Below are 16,387 nucleotides of genomic sequence, written 5' to 3'. Positions count from 1 at the left end.
TGGGGGGTTATAATAAAGGAGAGGGGGGGGACACCCCAAAAATTGAGGGGGGGGGGTAATAAAGAGCTTCTATTGTCTGTTTGTGTGGAATTTTTTGGGGGGGGGTTGAAATTTTGGGGGGGTTTGAAATTTTGGGGGTGGGGGGTGAGAAATTTTGGGGGGGGGGGGATAAAATTTTGGGGGTGGGGGTAAAATTTTGGGGGTGGGGGGTGAGAAATTTGGGGTTTGGGGGGGTCCCACTAGAATTGGGGGGGGTCCCAACATGATTTTTTGGGGGGGGGGGGGGGGCCCAAAAACCTCCTATAAGCTTCCCCCCCCCCCCCAAAAAAATTAAATAAGGAGGAATTGGGGGGGTGTCACCCCTTAATTTCATTCTGGGGGGGGCCCCAAATTTTTTCTGCCCCCTCCAAGTGCCATTTTGAGCCCCCCCAGACCTTTTTTGCCCCCCCAAATCCCCCTTTTGAGCCCCCCCAAACCTTTCTGCCCCCCCAAACTGAAGCAGAAAGACGCGGGGGGGGGTTCGAATCACTTTTATTTCATTTTTTTGGGGGGGGGGGGTGGATTTAGGGGGTTTTAGCCGCGCGTCCCCCCCTTTTTTTCTTCACCACCACCGGCTTCTGGCTCCTCAGAATCGCGCTGGCGCGGCGCAAAGCAGCCTAGAAAGGGGGGGGGGGACACGAAATTAGGGGCCCCCCCAAAAATTTAGGGTCCCCCCCACTTCTAAGACCCCCCCAGAAGGAGAAACACCCCCCCCAGGTTATAAAAAACCCACCCCGCTTCCCCCTTTTTCATATTTCAAGCCCCCCCTCCACGATTTTGGGGTCCCCCCCCGATTTTAGGGACCCCCCCCATTTCATTTCTAGATTTTAGGGACCCCCCCCCATTTTTTTATAAGGGGGGGGGCCTATTTCTCAATTTTTTACCCCCCTCACCCTGCATTTTGAGGCTTTTCCTTGAGTTTCGGGGCCTCCCTCTGGGTTTTTGGGGTCCCCCCTCATTATTTTTTGCCCCCCCCCTCATTATTTTGGCCCCCCCCCTCATTATTTTGGCCCCCCCCCTCATTAGTTGGGGCCCCCCCACTTTTTTTAACCCCCCCACCTCATTTTTTGAGGAAATCTCTATGATTTTAACCCCTTCACCCTCCATTTTGGGGCCTTTCCTTGAGTTTCGGGGCCTCCCTCTGGGTTTTTGGGGTCCCCCCTCATTATTTTGGGGCCTCCCCTCATTATTTTGGGGCCCCCCCTCATTATTTTGGGCCCCCCCCACTTTTTTTAACACCCCCACCTCATTTTTTGAGGAAATCTCTATGATTTTAACCCCTTCACCCTCCATTTTGGGGCCTTTCCTTGAGTTTCGGTGCCTCCCTCTGGGTTTTGGGGCCTCCCCTCATTATTTTGGGGCCCCCCCTCATTATTTGGGGCCCCCCCACTTTTTTTAACCCCCCCACCTCATTTTTTGAGGAAATCTCTATGATTTTAACCCCTTCACCCTCCATTTTGGGGCCTTTCCTTGAGTTTCGGGGCCTCCCTCTGGGTTTTGGGGCCTCCCCCAGTTTTAGGGACCCCCTAAATTTTTAGGGGCCCCCCCAAATTTTTAGGGGCCCCCCCCTCACCATGCGTAGATCGCGCCGGTATCGATTTTTGCTGATGAGATGTCGGACGCTGCTCAGAGTCGCTCGGGGCGTCGCGCCGGATCAAAACTCGAGTGTACGAGGTCGCCGGCTTCCGCTGGCCTGAAAATTATAAAAAAAATCAGATTTTTGGAGCGATTTTCAATTTATTTGGGCTCTTTGGGCTCAATTTTTGCTCCGTTTGGGCTCTTCTGGCCCTTTTTGAGGTTCTTCGGGCTCAATTTTTGCCAAAAGAGGCCAAATGGAGTAAAAATTTAACCAAAAGAGCCCCCAAAAGAGGCAAAATGGAGCCGAAAGAGCCCAAATAGAGAGAAAATTGAGGGAAAAGAGCCTCAAAAAGGGCCAAAAGAGCCCAAATGGAGCAAAAATTGAGGCAAAAGGGCCCCAAAAAGGAACAAAAGAGCCCAAACAGAGAGAAAATTGAGTGAAAAGAGCCCAAATGGAGCTGAAAGAGCCAGAAGAGAGCGAAAACAGGCCAAATGGAGCAAAAATTGAGTGAAAAGGGCCAAAATAGAGGGAAAATTGAGTGAAAAGGGCCCCAAAAAGGGCCAAAAGAGCCCAAACGGAGTGAAAATTGAGGAAAAAGAGCCCCAAAATGGAACAAAAGAGCCCAAACAGAGAGAAAATTGAGGAAAAAGAGTCCCAGAAAGGGCCAAAAGAGCCCAAACAGAGCAAAAATTTAGCCAGAAGAGCCCAAATGGAGCAAAAAATGAGGCAAAAGGGCCCCAAAAAGGAAAAAAAGAGCGCAAATGGAGCCAAAAAGAGACCAAACGGAGCGAAAATTGAGCCAAAAGAGCCCCCAAAAGGGCTAAAAGAGCCCAAATGGAGCAAAAATTGAGGCAAAAGAGCCCCAGAAAGGACTAAAAGAGCTCAAATGGAGCAAAAATTGAGGCAAAAGAGCCCCCAAAAGGGCCAAAAGAGCCCAAATGGAGCAAAAATTGAGGCAAAAGAGCCACCAAAAGGGCCAAAAGAGCCCAAATGGAGCAAAAATTGAGCCAAGAGCCCAAACAGAGCGAAAATTTAGCCAAAAGAGCCACAAAAAGGGCCAAAAGAGCCCAAAGAGAGCAAAAAAAGAGCCCAAAAAGGGCAAAAAGAGCCCAAAGAGAGCAAAAATTTAACCAGAAGTGCCCCCAAAACAGCCAAAAGAGCCCAAATGGAGCAAAAAATGAGCAAAAAGAGCTTCCAAAAGGGCCAAAAAGGTGAAAATGGAGCCAAAAGAGCTGGAACAGAGACAAAAGAGCCCAAATAAAACGAAAATTGAGGCAAAAGAGCCCCAAAAAGGGCTAAAAGAGCCCAAATGGAGCAAAAATGGAGGCAAAAGAGCCCCAAAAAGGACCAAAAGAGCCCAAATAGAGCAAAAATTGAGGCAAAAGAGCCCAAACAGAGCGAAAAGAGCCCAAACAGAGGGAAAAATGAGAGAAAAGAGCTCCCAGAAAGGCCAAGAAGGTGAAAATGGAGCCAAAAGAGCTGGAACAGAGACAAAAGAGCCCAAATAAAACGAAAATTGAGGCAAAAGAGCCCCAAAAAGGACCAAAAGAGCCCAAACAGAGTGAAAATTGAGCCAAAAGAGCCCAAATGGAGAAGAGCCAGAAAAGAGCCCAAATAGAGCAAAAATTGAGGGCAAAGAGCCCCAAAAAGGACCAAAAGAGCCCAAATGGAGCAAAAATTGAGGCAAAAGAGCCCCCAAATGGAACAAAAGAGCCCAAATGGAGCCAAAAGAGCCCAAACGGAGCGAAAATCGAGCCAAAAGGGCCAAAAGAGCCCAAAAGGGGCCAAAAGACCCCAAATAGAGCAAAAATAGAGGCAAAAGAGCCCCAAAAAGGACCAAAAGAGCCAAAAAAAGGGCCAAAAGAGCCCAAATGGAGCGAAAACTGAGGCAAAAGAGCCCCCAAAAGGACCAAAAGAGCCCAAATAGCGCAAAAATTTAACCAAAAGAGCCCAAATGGAGCCAAAAGAGCCCAAACAGAGGGGAAAAATAAATGAAAAGAACTTCCAGGAGGGCCAAAAAGGTGAAAATGGAGCCAAAAGAGCTGGAACAGAGACAAAAGAGCCCAAATAAAATGAAAATTGAAGCAAAAGAGCCCCAAAAATGGCCAAAAGAGCCAAATGGAGCCAAAACAGCTCAAATAGAGTGAAAATTGAGCCAAAAGAGCCCCAAAAAGGGCCAAAAGAGCTCAAATAGAGTAAAATTTGAGCCAAAAGAGCCCCAAAAAGGGCCAAAAGAGCCCAAATGGAGCCAAAATTGAGGCCAAAGAGCCCCAAAAAGGAATAAAAGAGCCCAAACAGAGCAAAAATTGAGCCAAAAGAGCCCCCAAAAGGGCTAAAAGAGCCAAAACGGAGCCCCAAAAATGGGGGGGTCACCCCAAAAAATAAGATTTTCCCCCCCTCAAACCCACCAGCGCGTTTTTTGAGCACGACGACGATGCCTTTGCCGTCAGGCGCCGGCTCGACCCCCACGGTTTTGCGGTGGATGAGGCCGTTGTAGCGGAAGGAATTTCGAGCCTTGAGGTTGTTCGGCTCCTGGGGGGGTTAAAAAAGGGGGTTTAGGGGTTTTGGGGGGGCTCCTGGGATCGGGGGGGGGGGCACCCGCACCCCCATTTTGGGGGCCGACAGGGAAGATTTGGGTGCTTGGAGGCCTCAAAGTGGGGCGTGAGCTGCTTTGAACTCAAAAAATTGGGGTTCCAAGGGGTCTGGGGGGGGATTTTGGGGTCTCAGGGGGGTATTCTGGGGTCTTGGGGGGGAATATTGGGGTCAGGGAGGGGGATTTTGGGGTCTCGGGGGGGGATTCTGGGGTCTCAAAGGGGGATTTGGGGGTCTCAGGGGGTGGGATTTTGGGGTCTCAGGGGGGATTCTGGGGTCTCGGGGGGGATTCTGGGGTCTCGAGGGGGGATTTTGGGATCGAGGGGTGCAATTTTGGGGTCTTGGAGGGGATTTTGGGGTCTCGGGGGGGGATTCTGGGGTCTCAAGGGGGGATTCTGGGGTCTCAGGGGGGATTTTGAGGGTCGTGGGGCATTTATACCCCCTCTTTGAGTGCAAAGAGGAGAGTTTTGGGGGTCCAAGGCCCCCTCTGTAGGGCTGGGGGGGTCCCACAAGCTGCCCCCCCCTCCTCAAATAGGTCCCCTCATAAATTTGGGGGTGTCCCCCCCACCCCAAAAACTAACGGTGCTGTAGGTCTGGTTGTTGCGTTTGATGAGGAAACTCGAGCAGTTCCGCACGATCATCCACTGCAGGTGAGCAGACATCGTGCCTGGCGACGGGGAAAACGGGGTGTTAGGGACCCCAAAACCCCTCCGATTCCACCCGTGACCCCCAAATCCTCTTCTGGGCTAGTTAAAACCCCTTAAAATCCACCCCTGGACCATCAAATCCCCTTCTGGGCCACTCAAAACCCCTCGAATCTCACCCCTGGGACAGTCAAACCCCTTCTGGGACCCACAAAGCTCCTTAAATTCCCCCTTAGGGACCCCCAAATCCCCCTCAGAGTCCCCCAAATCCCCCTCGTGACCCCTAAATCCCCCTCAGGATCCCCAAATCCCCCTCAGAACCCCCCAAATCCCCCTTGCGACCCCTAAATCCCCCTCGCGACCCCTAAATCCCCCTCAGGACCCCCCCAAATTCCCCTCGGGCCCCTAAATACCCCTCAGAACTCCCCTAAATCCCCCTCAGAGCCCCTCAAATCCCCCTCAGAACTCCCCAACCCCCCCCTCCATCCCCATCACCCTCAGATCCCCGTCGGGACCCCCTCAAATCCCCCTCGGGACCCCCAAATCCCCCTCAGTGCCCTCCAAATCCCCTCAGGACCCCCAAATCCCCCTCCCCCGTCCATGTCTCCCCCAAATCCCCCTCACGACCCCCCTCAATCCCTCCCCGGACCCCCAAATCCCCCTCAGAGCCCCCCAAATCCCCCTCGGGACCCTCAAATCCCCCCATCCAAGTCCCCGTCACCCCAAATCCCCCTCAGAAGCCCCGCAAATCCCCCTCAGAGCCCCCAAATCTCCCCCCCCTCGTCTCCATCTCCCCCAAATCCCCCTCAGAGCCCCCCAAATCCCCCTCAGGGCCCCCCAAAAGCCCCTTTGGGCCTCCCCCTAAGCCGGAGCCACGCGCGGCACCTCCTCTCGCTGCCGCCGCCGGAAGCGGAAAGGCCGCGACTAGCGCCGCCCGGCCAGAGCCGCCCGGCGCCTCGGCAACTTCCGGCTCCGCTCGGCAACTTCCGTCACGGCTCGGAAACCACCGCCCCGCCGCCCTTCGGCAATTTCCGTCAGCGCTCGGGCTCCTTCGGCTCCGTTCGGGCTCTTTCGGCTCCATTTTGGCTCTTTTAGCTGTTTTTTTGGGGCTTTTTTGGACCTTTTGGGGGCTCTTTTGCTCAATTTTCTCTCTATTTGGGCTCTTTTCCATCAATTTTTGCTCTATTTGGGCTCTTTTGGCCCTTTTGGGGCTCATTTGCCTCAATTTTCGCTCTATTTGGGCTCATTTGTCTCTATTCCAGCTCTTTCAGCTCCATTTGGGCTCTTTTGGTCCTTTTTGGTCTCTTTTGCCTCAATTTTTGCTCTATTTGGGCTCTTTTGGCCCTTCTGGGGGCTCTTTCAGCTCCATTTGGGCTCTTTTGGCCCTTTTGGGGTCTCTTTTGCCTCAATTTTTGCTCTATTTGGGCTCTTTTGGCCCTTCTGGGGGCTCTTTCAGCTCCATTTGGGCTCTTTTGGCCCTTTTGGGGTCTCTTTTGCCTCAATTTTTGCTCTATTTGGGCTCTTTTGGCCCTTCTGGGGGCTCTTTCAGCTCCATTTGGGCTCTTTTGGCCCTTTTGGGGTCTCTTTTGCCTCAATTTTTGCTCTATTTGAGCTCTTTTGACTCCATTCCAGCTCTTTCAGCTCCATTTGGGCTTTTTTTGTCCTTTTTGGGGCTCTTTTGCCTCAATTTTCACTCTATTTGTGCTGTTTTGGCCCTTCTGGGGGCTCTTTCAGCTCCATTTGGGCTCTTTTGGCCCTTTTGGGGTCTCTTTTGCCTCAATTTTTGCTCTATTTGGGCTCTTTTGGCCCTTCTGGGGGCTCTTTCAGCTCCATTTGGGCTCTTTTGGCCCTTTTGGGGTCTCTTTTGCCTCAATTTTTGCTCTATTTGGGCTCTTTTGGCCCTTCTGGGGGCTCTTTCAGCTCCATTTTGGCTCTTTTGGTCCTTTTTGGGGCTCTTTTGCCTCAATTTTTGCTCTATTTGAGCTCTTTTGACTCCATTCCAACTCTTTCAGCTCCATTTGGGCTCTTTTTGTCCTTTTTGGGGCTCTTTTGCCTCAATTTTCACTTTATTTGTGCTCTTTTGCCTCCATTCAGCTCCATTTGGGCTCTTTTGGGGGCTCTTTTTCCTCAATTTTCGCTCTATTTGAGCTCTTTTGACTCTATTCCAGCTCTTTCAGCTCCATTTTGGCTCTTTTGGTCCTTTTTGGGGCTCTTTTTCCTCAATTTTCGCTATATTTGGGCTCATTTGTCTCTATTCCAGCTCTTTCAGCTCCATTTGGGCTCTTTTAGCCCTTTTTGGGGCTCTTTTGCCTCAAATTTCACTCTATTTGGGCTCTTTTGGCCCCTTTGGGGCCTCTTTTGCCTCAATTTTTCGCTCTATTTGGGCTCTTTTGGCTCTGTTCCAGCTCTTTTGGCTCCATTAATTAACCTCCCTTTAATTAATCCAGGCTAACACGAAAGTGAGCGATCTCCAACAATGATGAGAGAGAGGCCTTCTGACCATCAAAAATAAAATTTAGGGGGTGAAAATGAGCTCTAGTTGAGCTTAAATCTAAATATTCTGCTTTTTGTGAGAGGAATTTTGTCTTGTACAGGGGGGTTGAGGGGGAAAATGGGGCTCGGGGGGCTCTGAGGGGGATTTGGGGGGCTCTGAGAGGGATTTGGGGGGCTCTGAGAGGGATTTGAGGGGCTGTGAGAGGATTTGGGGGGCTGAGGGGTCTGTGAGAGGAGTTTGGGGGGCTCTGAGAGAGATTTGAAGGGCTGTGAGAGGGATTTGGGGGACTCTGAGGGATTGGGGGGCTGTGAGAGGGATTTGGGGGCCTGTGAGAGGGATTTGGGGGACTGGGGGTCTGTGAAAAGGATTTCAGGGATTTGAGGGGCTGCAAGAGGGATTTGGGGGGACTCTGAGGGATTTGGGGGGCTCTGAGAGGGATTTGAGGGGCTGTGAGAGGATTTGGGGGGCTGAGGGGGCTGTGAGAGGGGTTTGAGGGGCTCTGAGAGAGATTTGAGGGGCTGTAAGAGGGATTTGGGGGGACTCTGAGGGATTTGAGGGGCTGTAAGAGGGATTTTGGGGGGCTCTGAGGGATTTGAGGGGCTGTGAGAGGGATTTGGGGGGACTCTGAGGGATTTGGGGGGCTCTGAGAGGGATTTGGGGGGACTCTGAGGCATTTGAGGGGCTGCGAGAGGGACTTGGGGGCCTGAATCCCTGAATTTGGGGGGGATCCCTGAATTTGGGGGGGGGGGATCGATGAATTTCGGGGGGAATCAATGAATTTGGGGGGAGTTTATAGATTTTAGGGGGGGTCAGTGACGTCGTGGGGGGGGGTTATAGATTTTTTGGGGGGGTCAGTGACGTGTTGGGGGGGGTTAAAGATTTTTTGGGGGGGTCAGTGACGTGGTGGTGGGGTTTATAGATTTTTGGGGGGGGCTTATAGATTTTAGGGGGGGTCGGTGACGTGGTGGGGGGGGTTATAGATTTTGGGGGGGGGTTAATGACGTGTTGGGGGGTCAGTGAGGCTGTGGGGGGGGTCGGTGAGGGTGGGGGGCGGCCATGGGGTTTTGGGGGGCCCTGGTTGTGGTGCTCTCGCTGGGTTTGATTTTTGGGGGGGCCCCTTTCCAGCTGCAGGAGGCTTTGAGGGGGCTGCGGGGGAGAACGAGCGACTCGAGGGGACCCTGAGGAACCTCAGCCGAGCGCTGGGGCAGCTGCGAGCCCGGCTCCGGGACCCCCCCGGTGAGAGCCCCCCCAAAAAATACAGGCACCCCAAAACCTTAGACCCCCTCCCCGAACCCTCTGAGAACCCCAAAACCCCTTCAACCCCCCCTAAACCCACTGATCCCCCCCCTAAAACCCCTCCAAGAGCCCCCTCGGACCCCCCCGGTGAGAGCCCCCCCAAAAAATACAGGCACCCCAAAACCTCAGACCCCCCCCCCCGAACCCTCTGAGAACCCCAAAACCCCTTCAACCCCCCCCAAACCCACTGATCCCGCCCCTAAAACCCCTCAAGAGCCCCCTCGGACCCCCCCGGTGAGAGAACCCCAAAAAATACAGGCACCCCAAAACCTTAGACCCCCCCCGAACCCTCTGAGAACCCCAAAACCCCTCTGAGACCCCCCAAAAAACCCCTCTGAGAACACTAAAACCCCTCTGAGACCCCCCAAAACCCTTCGAGACCCCCCCAAACCCCTCAGAGACCCCCCAAAACCCCTCTGAGACCCCCCCAAACCCCTCTGAGACCCCCCAAAACCCTTTGAGAACCCCCAAAACCCCTCTGAGCCCCCCCAAAACCCCTCTGAGACGCCCCAAAACCCCTCTGAGCCCCCCCAAAACCCCTGAGACCCCCCAAAACCCCTCTGAGACCCCCCAAAACCCTTTGAGACCCCCCAAACCCATCTGAGACCCCCCAAAACCCCTCAGAGACCCCCTAAAACCCCTCGAGCCCCCCCAAAATCTTGAGACACCCCAAAATCTTGACACACCCCCCCCCACCTTGTCCCCCCCCAGACCTGGCGTGGACGCAGGAGCCTCCCCCCCCACCCCCCTGTTTTCGGGGGGCCCCCCCCGGCCCCCGCCCCCCCCCTGGACCCCCCAACTTTTGGGGGGCTCCTGCTGCTGGGGGGGGCGGCGGCGCGGCTGCTGCTGCCCTGAGGGACCCCAGGTAAGGGGGGGGGACCCCGAAATCGGGGGGGGACCCCAATATTGGGGGGGACACCCCAGTATTGGGGGGGCACCTGGATACAGGAGGAGATGGGGGGACCCCAAAATTGAGGGGGATCCAGATATAGGGATTGAGGGGGGGGTTACATGGGGGGGGACCCAGATATAGAAGGGGGGACCCCAAAAATGGGGGGGGCACCTGGTTATATGGGGAGATGGGGGGGGACCCCGAAATTGGGGGGGGCACCTGGTTATATGGGGAGATTGGGGGGGGACCCCGAAATTGGGGGGGGGAACATGGGGGGGGACCCCAGATATTGGGGGGGTACATGGGGGGGACCCCAAATTGAGGGGGAGGGGACATGGGGTGTCCCAGCGGGTTTTGGGGGGGTCTCAGAGGGGTTTTGGGGGGTCTCGAAGTGTTTTGGGGGGTCTCAGAGGGTTTTGGGGTGGTCTCGAAGGGTTTTGGGGGGTCTCGAAGGGTTTTGGGGGGTCTTTGAGGGGTTTGGGGGGTCTCAGAGGGGTTTTGGGGGGGGCCTCAGAGGGGTTTTGGGGGGTCTCAAAGGGTTTTGGGGGGGTCTCAGAGGGGTTTTGGGGGGTCTCGGAGGGGTTTGGGGGGTCTCAGAGGGTTTTGGGGGGTCTCAGAGGGGTTTTGGGGGGTCTCAAAGGGTTTTGGGGGGGTCTCAGAGGGGTTTTGGGGGATCTCAGAGGGTTTTGGGGGGTCTCAGAGAGGTTTGGGGGTCTCAAAGGGTTTTGGGGGGTCTCAGAGGGGTTTTGGGGGGCTCTCTGAGGGGTTTGGGGGGTCTCGAAGGGTTTGGGGGGTCTCTGAGGGGTTTGGGGGGTCTCAAAGGGTTTTGGGGGGGTCTTAGAGGGGTTTTGGGGGGTCTCTGAGGGGTTTGGGGGGTCTCAGAGAGGTTTGGGGGGTCTCAGAGGGGTTTTGGGGGGGTCTCAAAGGGTTTTGGGGGGTCTTTGAGGGGTTTGGGGGGTCTCAGAGGGGTTTTGGGGGTCTCGAAGGGTTTGGGGGGGTCTCAGAGGGGTTTTGGGGGGTCCCAGAGGGGTTTGGGGGGTCTCAGAGGGGTTTGGGGGGGCACATGGGGGGGGACAATATATGGGGGGGGCCCCAGATATTTTGGGGGGGGGGGGAACCCCATAAATTCTGCCCCCTAGATCGTGCCCCACGGACCCCGCCCCACGGATTTGGGGCTCCAGGAGGCTGAGCGGCTGCTTGGACCCCCCCAAACCCCCCCCCATCACCCCAATTCCCTTTAATTAAAACCTTAATTAAAACCCAATCGATTTAATTGAGCTGCTGATTAGCCTCGGGGGGGGGGGGCTGGGGGGGTAGAAAGGGGGGGTAGGAGGGGGTGGGGGGGTAAAAAGGGGGGGGTAGGAGGGGGTGGGGGGGTAGAAAGGGGGGGTAGGAGGGGGTGGGGGGGCAGAAAGGGGGGGTAGAAGGGGGTGGGGGGCCCCTTTCTGCCCCCCAACCCCGTGTGGTGGGGGGGACGCGGCGCCGAAGGGGTTAAAGGACCATCGAGTCGCGGCCTCCGCGCGGCCGGAGCGGCCCCGGGGCGGGCCCGGCGGCCCCAGCGCTTCCGGGAGTCGCTGGTGACTTGGGGGTCGGTGATTCGGGGAAGGGGGGTTTGAGGGTCCCAGGAGCAGGTTTTGGGGGGTCCTGGAAGGGTTTGAGGGCCCCAGGGGTGGTTTGAGGGTCCCAGGAGCAGGTTTGGGGGGGTCCAGGGGGGGTTTGGGGGTCTTGGAAGGGTTTGGGGGTCCCAGCAGTGGTTTGAGGGGGTCCTGGAAGGGTCTGGGGGTCCCAGGAGCAGGTTTGGGGGGTCCTGGAAGGGTTTGGGGGTTCCAGGAGCAGGTTTGGGGGGTCCTGGAAGGGTTTGAGGGTCCCAGGAGCAGGTTTGGGGGGTCCTGGAAGGGTTTGAGGGCCCCAGGGGTGGTTTGAGGGTCCCAGGAGCAGGTTTGGGGGGGTCCAGGGGGGGTTTGGGGGTCTTGGAAGGGTTTGGGGGTCCCAGCAGTGGTTTGAGGGGGTCCTGGAAGGGTTTGAGGGTCCCAGGAGCAGGTTTGGGGGGGTCCAGGGGGGGTTGGGGGTCTTGGAAGGGTTTGGGGGTCCCAGCAGTGGTTTGAGGGGGTCCTGGAAGGGTCTGGGGGTCCCAGGAGCAGGTTTGGGGGGTCCTGGAAGGGTTTGGGGGTTCCAGGAGCAGGTTTGGGGGGTCCTGGAAGGGTTTGAGGGTCCCAGGAGCAGGTTTGGGGGGTCCTGGAAGGGTTTGAGGGCCCCAGGGGTGGTTTGAGGGTCCCAGGAGCAGGTTTGGGGGGGTCCAGGGGGGGTTTGGGGGTCTTGGAAGGGTTTGGGGGTCCCAGCAGTGGTTTGAGGGGGTCCTGGAAGGGTTTGAGGGTCCCAGGAGCAGGTTTGGGGGGGTCCAGGGGGGGTTGGGGGTCTTGGAAGGGTTTGGGGGTCCCAGCAGTGGTTTGAGGGGGTCCTGGAAGGGTTTGAGGGTCCCAGGAGCAGGTTTGGGGGTTCCTGGAAGGGTTTGAGGGTCCCAGGAGCAGGTTTGGAGGGTCCTGGAAGGGTTTGGGGGTCCCAGGAGCAGCTTTGGGGTGTTCCTGGAAGGGTTTGAGGGTCCCAGGAGCAGATTTGGGGGGTCCTGGAAGGGTTTGGGGGTCCCAGGAGCAGGTTTGGGGGGTCCTGGAAGGGTTTGAGGGTCCCAGGAGCAGATTTGGGGGTTCCTGGAAGGGTTTGAGGGTCCCAGGAGCAGGTTTGGGGGGGTCTTGGAAGGGTTTGGGGGTCCCAGCAGTGGTTTGAGGGGGTCCTGGAAGGGTTTGGGGGTCCCAGGAGCAGCTTTGGGGGGTCCTGGAAGGGTTTGAGGGTCCCAAGAGAAGGTTGGGGGGGTCCTGGAAGGGTTTGAGGGTCCCAGGAGCAGGTTTGGGGGGTCCTGGAAGGGTTTGAGGGTCCCAGGAGAAGGTCTGGGGGGTCCTGGAAGGGTTTGAGGGTCCCAGGAGAAGGTTTGGGGGTTCCAGGGGAGGTTTTGGGGTCCCCTGTTGACCCCCCCGTGTCCCCTCAGGCCATGGAGCAGCCGGAGGAGTCGCCCCAGGACCCCGGGGAACCCCAAGGTGAGTGAGATCCCGACCTTGAGGTTCTCCAGGTCCCATCCTTGAGGTTCTCCAAGCTCGGAGCCCCAGATCCCATCCTTGAGGTTCTCCAAGCTTGGAGCCCCAGATCCCACCCCTGGAGGTTCTCCAAGAGGGCTTGGATGGAGCTTGGAGCCCCAGATCCCATCGTTGAGGTTCTCCAGGCCACCTTGAAGCCCCCGATCCCATCCCAGGAGGTGGATCTGGATGAGTTTTGAGGTTCCTTCACCCCAGATCCCATCGTTGAGGTTCTCCAGGCCACCTTGGAGCCCCAGATCCCATCCCGGGAGCTTCTCTAGGCCACCTTGGAGCCCCAGATCCCATCGTTGAGGTTCTCCAGGCCACCTTGGAGCCCCAGATCCCATCCTTGATGTTCTCCAAGATGGCTTGGATGGAGCTCGAAGCCCCAGATCCCATCCTTGAGGTTCTCCAGGAGAGGCTGGATGGAGCTTGGAGCCCCAGATCCCATCGTTGAGGTTCTCCAGGCCACCTTGAAGCCCCCGATCCCATCCCAGGAGGTGGATCTGGATGAGTTTTGAGGTTCCTTCACCCCAGATCCCATTCTTGAGGTTCTCCAGGCCACCTTGGAGGCCCAATCTCATCCTTGATGTTCTCCAAGAGGGCTTGGATGGAGCTCGGAGCCCCCGATCCCATTGTTGAGGTTCTCCCAAAGGGGTTGGATGGAGCTTGGAGCCCCAGATCCCATCCCTGGAGGTTCTCCAGGCCACCTTGAAGCCCCCGATCCCATCCCAGGAGGTGGATCTGGATGAGTTTTGAGGTTCCTTCACCCCAGATCCCATCCTTGAGGTTCTCCAGGCCACCTTGGAGCCCCAGATCCCATCCTTGAGGTTCTCCAGGTCCCCTTGGAGCCCCAGATCCCATCCCGGGAGCTTCTCTAGGCCACCTTGGAGCCCCAGATCCCATCGTTGAGGTTCTCCAGGCCACCTTGGAGCCCCAGATCCCATCCTTGAGGTTCTCCAAGAGGGCTTGGATGGGGCTTGGAGCTCTAGATCCCATCGTTGAGGTTCTCCAAGAGAGGTTGGATGGAGCTTGGAGCCCCAGATCCCATCGTTGAGGTTCTCCAGGCCACCTTGAAGCCCCCAATCCCATCCCAGGAGGTGGATCTGGATGAGTTTTGAGGTTCCTTCACCCCAGATCCCATCGTTGAGGTTCTCCAGGCCACCTTGGAGCCCCAGATCCCATCCTTGAGGTTCTCCAGGAGAGGCTGGATGGAGCTTGGAGCCCCAGATCCCATCGTTGAGGTTCTCCAGGCCACCTTGGAGGCCCAATCTCATCCTTGACGCTCTCCAAGAGGGCTTGGATGGAGCTCGGAGCCCCCGATCCCATCCCAGGAGGTGGATCTGGCCGAGTTTCTTGGTTCCTCCACCCCAAACCCATCTCCCCGATGACCTCCGCGCCGTCTCCTCTTCTCTCCCTCCTCCCCAGGCTCCTCCTCCCCGGCTCCCGCCTCGCGCCGCCCCCTCCAGTGCCCCAAGTGCGGGAAGAGCTTCCAATACGGCTCCCGTCTCCGGCGCCACCTCAGCACCCACTTCTCCGAGAAGCCCTACAAATGCGGCTCGTGCTCCAAGAGCTTCTCGGAGAGCTCCAGCCTCTTGCAGCACCGACACACCCACACGGGCGAGAGGCCCTTCCAGTGCGGCGAGTGCGGCAAACGCTTCACCTACAGCTCCAACCTCCTCAAGCACCTTCAGCTCCATCGCGGCGAGAAGCGGTTCCGCTGCGGCGAGTGCGGCAAGAGCTTCGGCGAGAGCAACCACCTCCGGGACCATCAACGGAGCCACACGGGGGAGAAACCTTACGAGTGCGGCCAGTGCGGCAAGAGATTCGGCTACAGCTCCAACCTGAGCCGGCACCTGCGGCAACACAGCGGCTACAAACCCTTCCGGTGCGGCCAGTGCGGCAAATGTTTCGGGGAGAGCGACCGCTTGCTGGTCCATCAGCGGACGCACAGCGGGGAGAAGCCCCATCGGTGTCCCCGGTGCCCCAAGAGCTTCAGCCGAGGCGGGGATCTGGCTCAGCATCGGCGCCGGGTGCACCAGCAGGAGGAGGAGGAGGAGGGGGAGGGAGGGGCTGGGGGTCAAGAGGGATCGATAGGAGATCAATAAAGGTCATGAGGAGGTCGATGTGGATCAAGAGGAGGTCAATGGGGATCAATGTGGGGTCAACGTGGATCAATAGGAGGTCTACATGGCTCAATGGGGATCAATATGGGGTCAATGGGGATCAATAGGTGGTCAATATGGGTCAATAAAGGTCATTATGAGGTCAATAGGGATCAATATGAGGTCAATATGGATCAATGTGAGGTCAACATGGGTCAATGTAGATCAATATGGGGTCCACATGGATCAATATGAGGTCAATATGGGTCAATGGGGATCAATAGGAGGTCAATATGGGTCAATAGGGATCGATATGAGGTCAATAGGGATCAATGTGAGGTCAACTGGGGTCAATATGGATCAATATGAGGTCAATATGGATCCATATGAAGTCAAGATGGATCCATATGGGGTCAACATGGATCCATATGGGGTCAACATGGATCAATATGAAGCCAATATGGATCAATATGACCTCAACATGGGTCAATATGGATCAATATGAGGCCAAGATGGATCAATATGAGGTCAACATGGGTCAATATGGATCAATATGAGGTCAAGATGCATCAATATGGATCAATATGGGTCAATATGAGTCAATATGAGTTCCTGTGAGGTCAATCCAGATCAATATCAGATCGATATGGATCAAGATGAGGCCAACAAGCCCTTCCAGCGGGGAGAAGCCCCATCGGTGTCCCCGGTGCCCCAAGAGCTTCAGCCGAGGCGGGGATCTGGCTCAGCATCGGCGCCGGGTGCACCAGCAGGAGGAGGAGGAGGAGGGGGAGGGAGGGGCTGGGGGTCAAGAGGGATCGATAGGAGATCAATAAAGGTCATGAGGAGGTCAATGTGGATCAAGAGGAGGTCAATGGGGATCAATATGGGGTCAACGTGGATCAATGTGGGGTCAACGTGGATCAATAGGAGGTCTACATGGGTCAATGGGGATCAATAGGAGGTCAATGGGGATCAATATGGGGTCAACGTGGATCAATATGGGGTCAACATGGATCAATAAGAGGTCTACATGGGTCAATAGGGATCAATATGAGGTCAATGGGGATCAATATGAGGTCAAGATGGGTCAATAAAGGTCATTATGAGGTCAATAGGGATCAATATGGATCAATGTGAGGTCAACATGGGTCAATGTAGATCAATATGAGGCTCCCATGGATCAATAGGAGGTCAATGGGGATCAATAGGAGGTCAATGGGGATCAATATGAGGTCAATATGGGTCAATAGGGATCAATATGTGGTCAATGGGGATCAATATGAGGTCAATATGGATCAATGTGAGGTCAACTGGGGTCAATATGGATCCATATGAAGTCAAGATGGATCCATATGGGGTCAACATGGATCAATAAGAGGTCTACATGGGTCAATAGGGATCAATATGAGGTCAAGATAGGTCAATAAAGGTCATTATGAGGTCAATAGGGATCAATATGGATCAATATGAGGTCAACATGGGTCAATGTAGATCAATATGGGGTCCATGTGGATCAATATGAGGCCAACATGGGTCAATAGGTCAATGTGGATCAATAGGAGATGGATGTGGATCAATAGGAGGTCTACATGGGTCAATGGGGATCAATAGGAGGTCAAGA

At 55.7% G+C, this 16,387-nt stretch overlaps 2 protein-coding genes across 2 annotated transcripts; one reads left to right on the top strand and one right to left on the bottom strand.

The window, feature by feature from the left end:
• Positions 1–514: 514 nt before the first annotated feature.
• On the bottom strand, positions 515–5,837 carry RPL28 (ribosomal protein L28). Its single transcript, XM_069882703.1, is given in 6 exon segments — positions 515–656; positions 1,613–1,678; positions 1,680–1,732; positions 4,027–4,150; positions 4,792–4,877; positions 5,740–5,837. Coding segments are annotated over 5 exon segments (417 nt in total). The 5' UTR covers positions 4,873–4,877; positions 5,740–5,837; the 3' UTR covers positions 515–563.
• A 5,233-nt stretch (positions 5,838–11,070) lies between these two features.
• On the top strand, positions 11,071–14,769 carry LOC138734891 (zinc finger protein 239-like). The gene is made up of 3 exons (XM_069882713.1): positions 11,071–11,113; positions 12,577–12,625; positions 14,090–14,769. Exons 2-3 carry the CDS (start codon positions 12,580–12,582, stop codon positions 14,767–14,769), a joined length of 726 nt encoding a protein of 241 aa, XP_069738814.1. The 5' UTR covers positions 11,071–11,113; positions 12,577–12,579.
• Positions 14,770–16,387: the final 1,618 nt, after the last annotated feature.

The sequence above is a fragment of the Phaenicophaeus curvirostris genome, unplaced genomic scaffold (genome assembly GCF_032191515.1).
Source record: "Phaenicophaeus curvirostris isolate KB17595 unplaced genomic scaffold, BPBGC_Pcur_1.0 scaffold_297, whole genome shotgun sequence".
Taxonomy (NCBI): domain Eukaryota; kingdom Metazoa; phylum Chordata; class Aves; order Cuculiformes; family Cuculidae; genus Phaenicophaeus; species Phaenicophaeus curvirostris.
This window is presented reverse-complemented; position numbering and strand designations above follow the sequence as displayed.

Bases quoted from the DNA above. Each gene is read 5' to 3' on its own strand.
- LOC138734891 (XM_069882713.1), top strand. From the start codon at position 12,580: ATGGAGCAGCCGGAGGAGTCGCCCCAGGACCCCGGGGAACCCCAAG. The intron at 12,626-14,089 runs GTGAGTGAGATC...CCTCCTCCCCAG, and splicing joins GGACCCCGGGGAACCCCAAG to GCTCCTCCTCCCCGGCTCCC.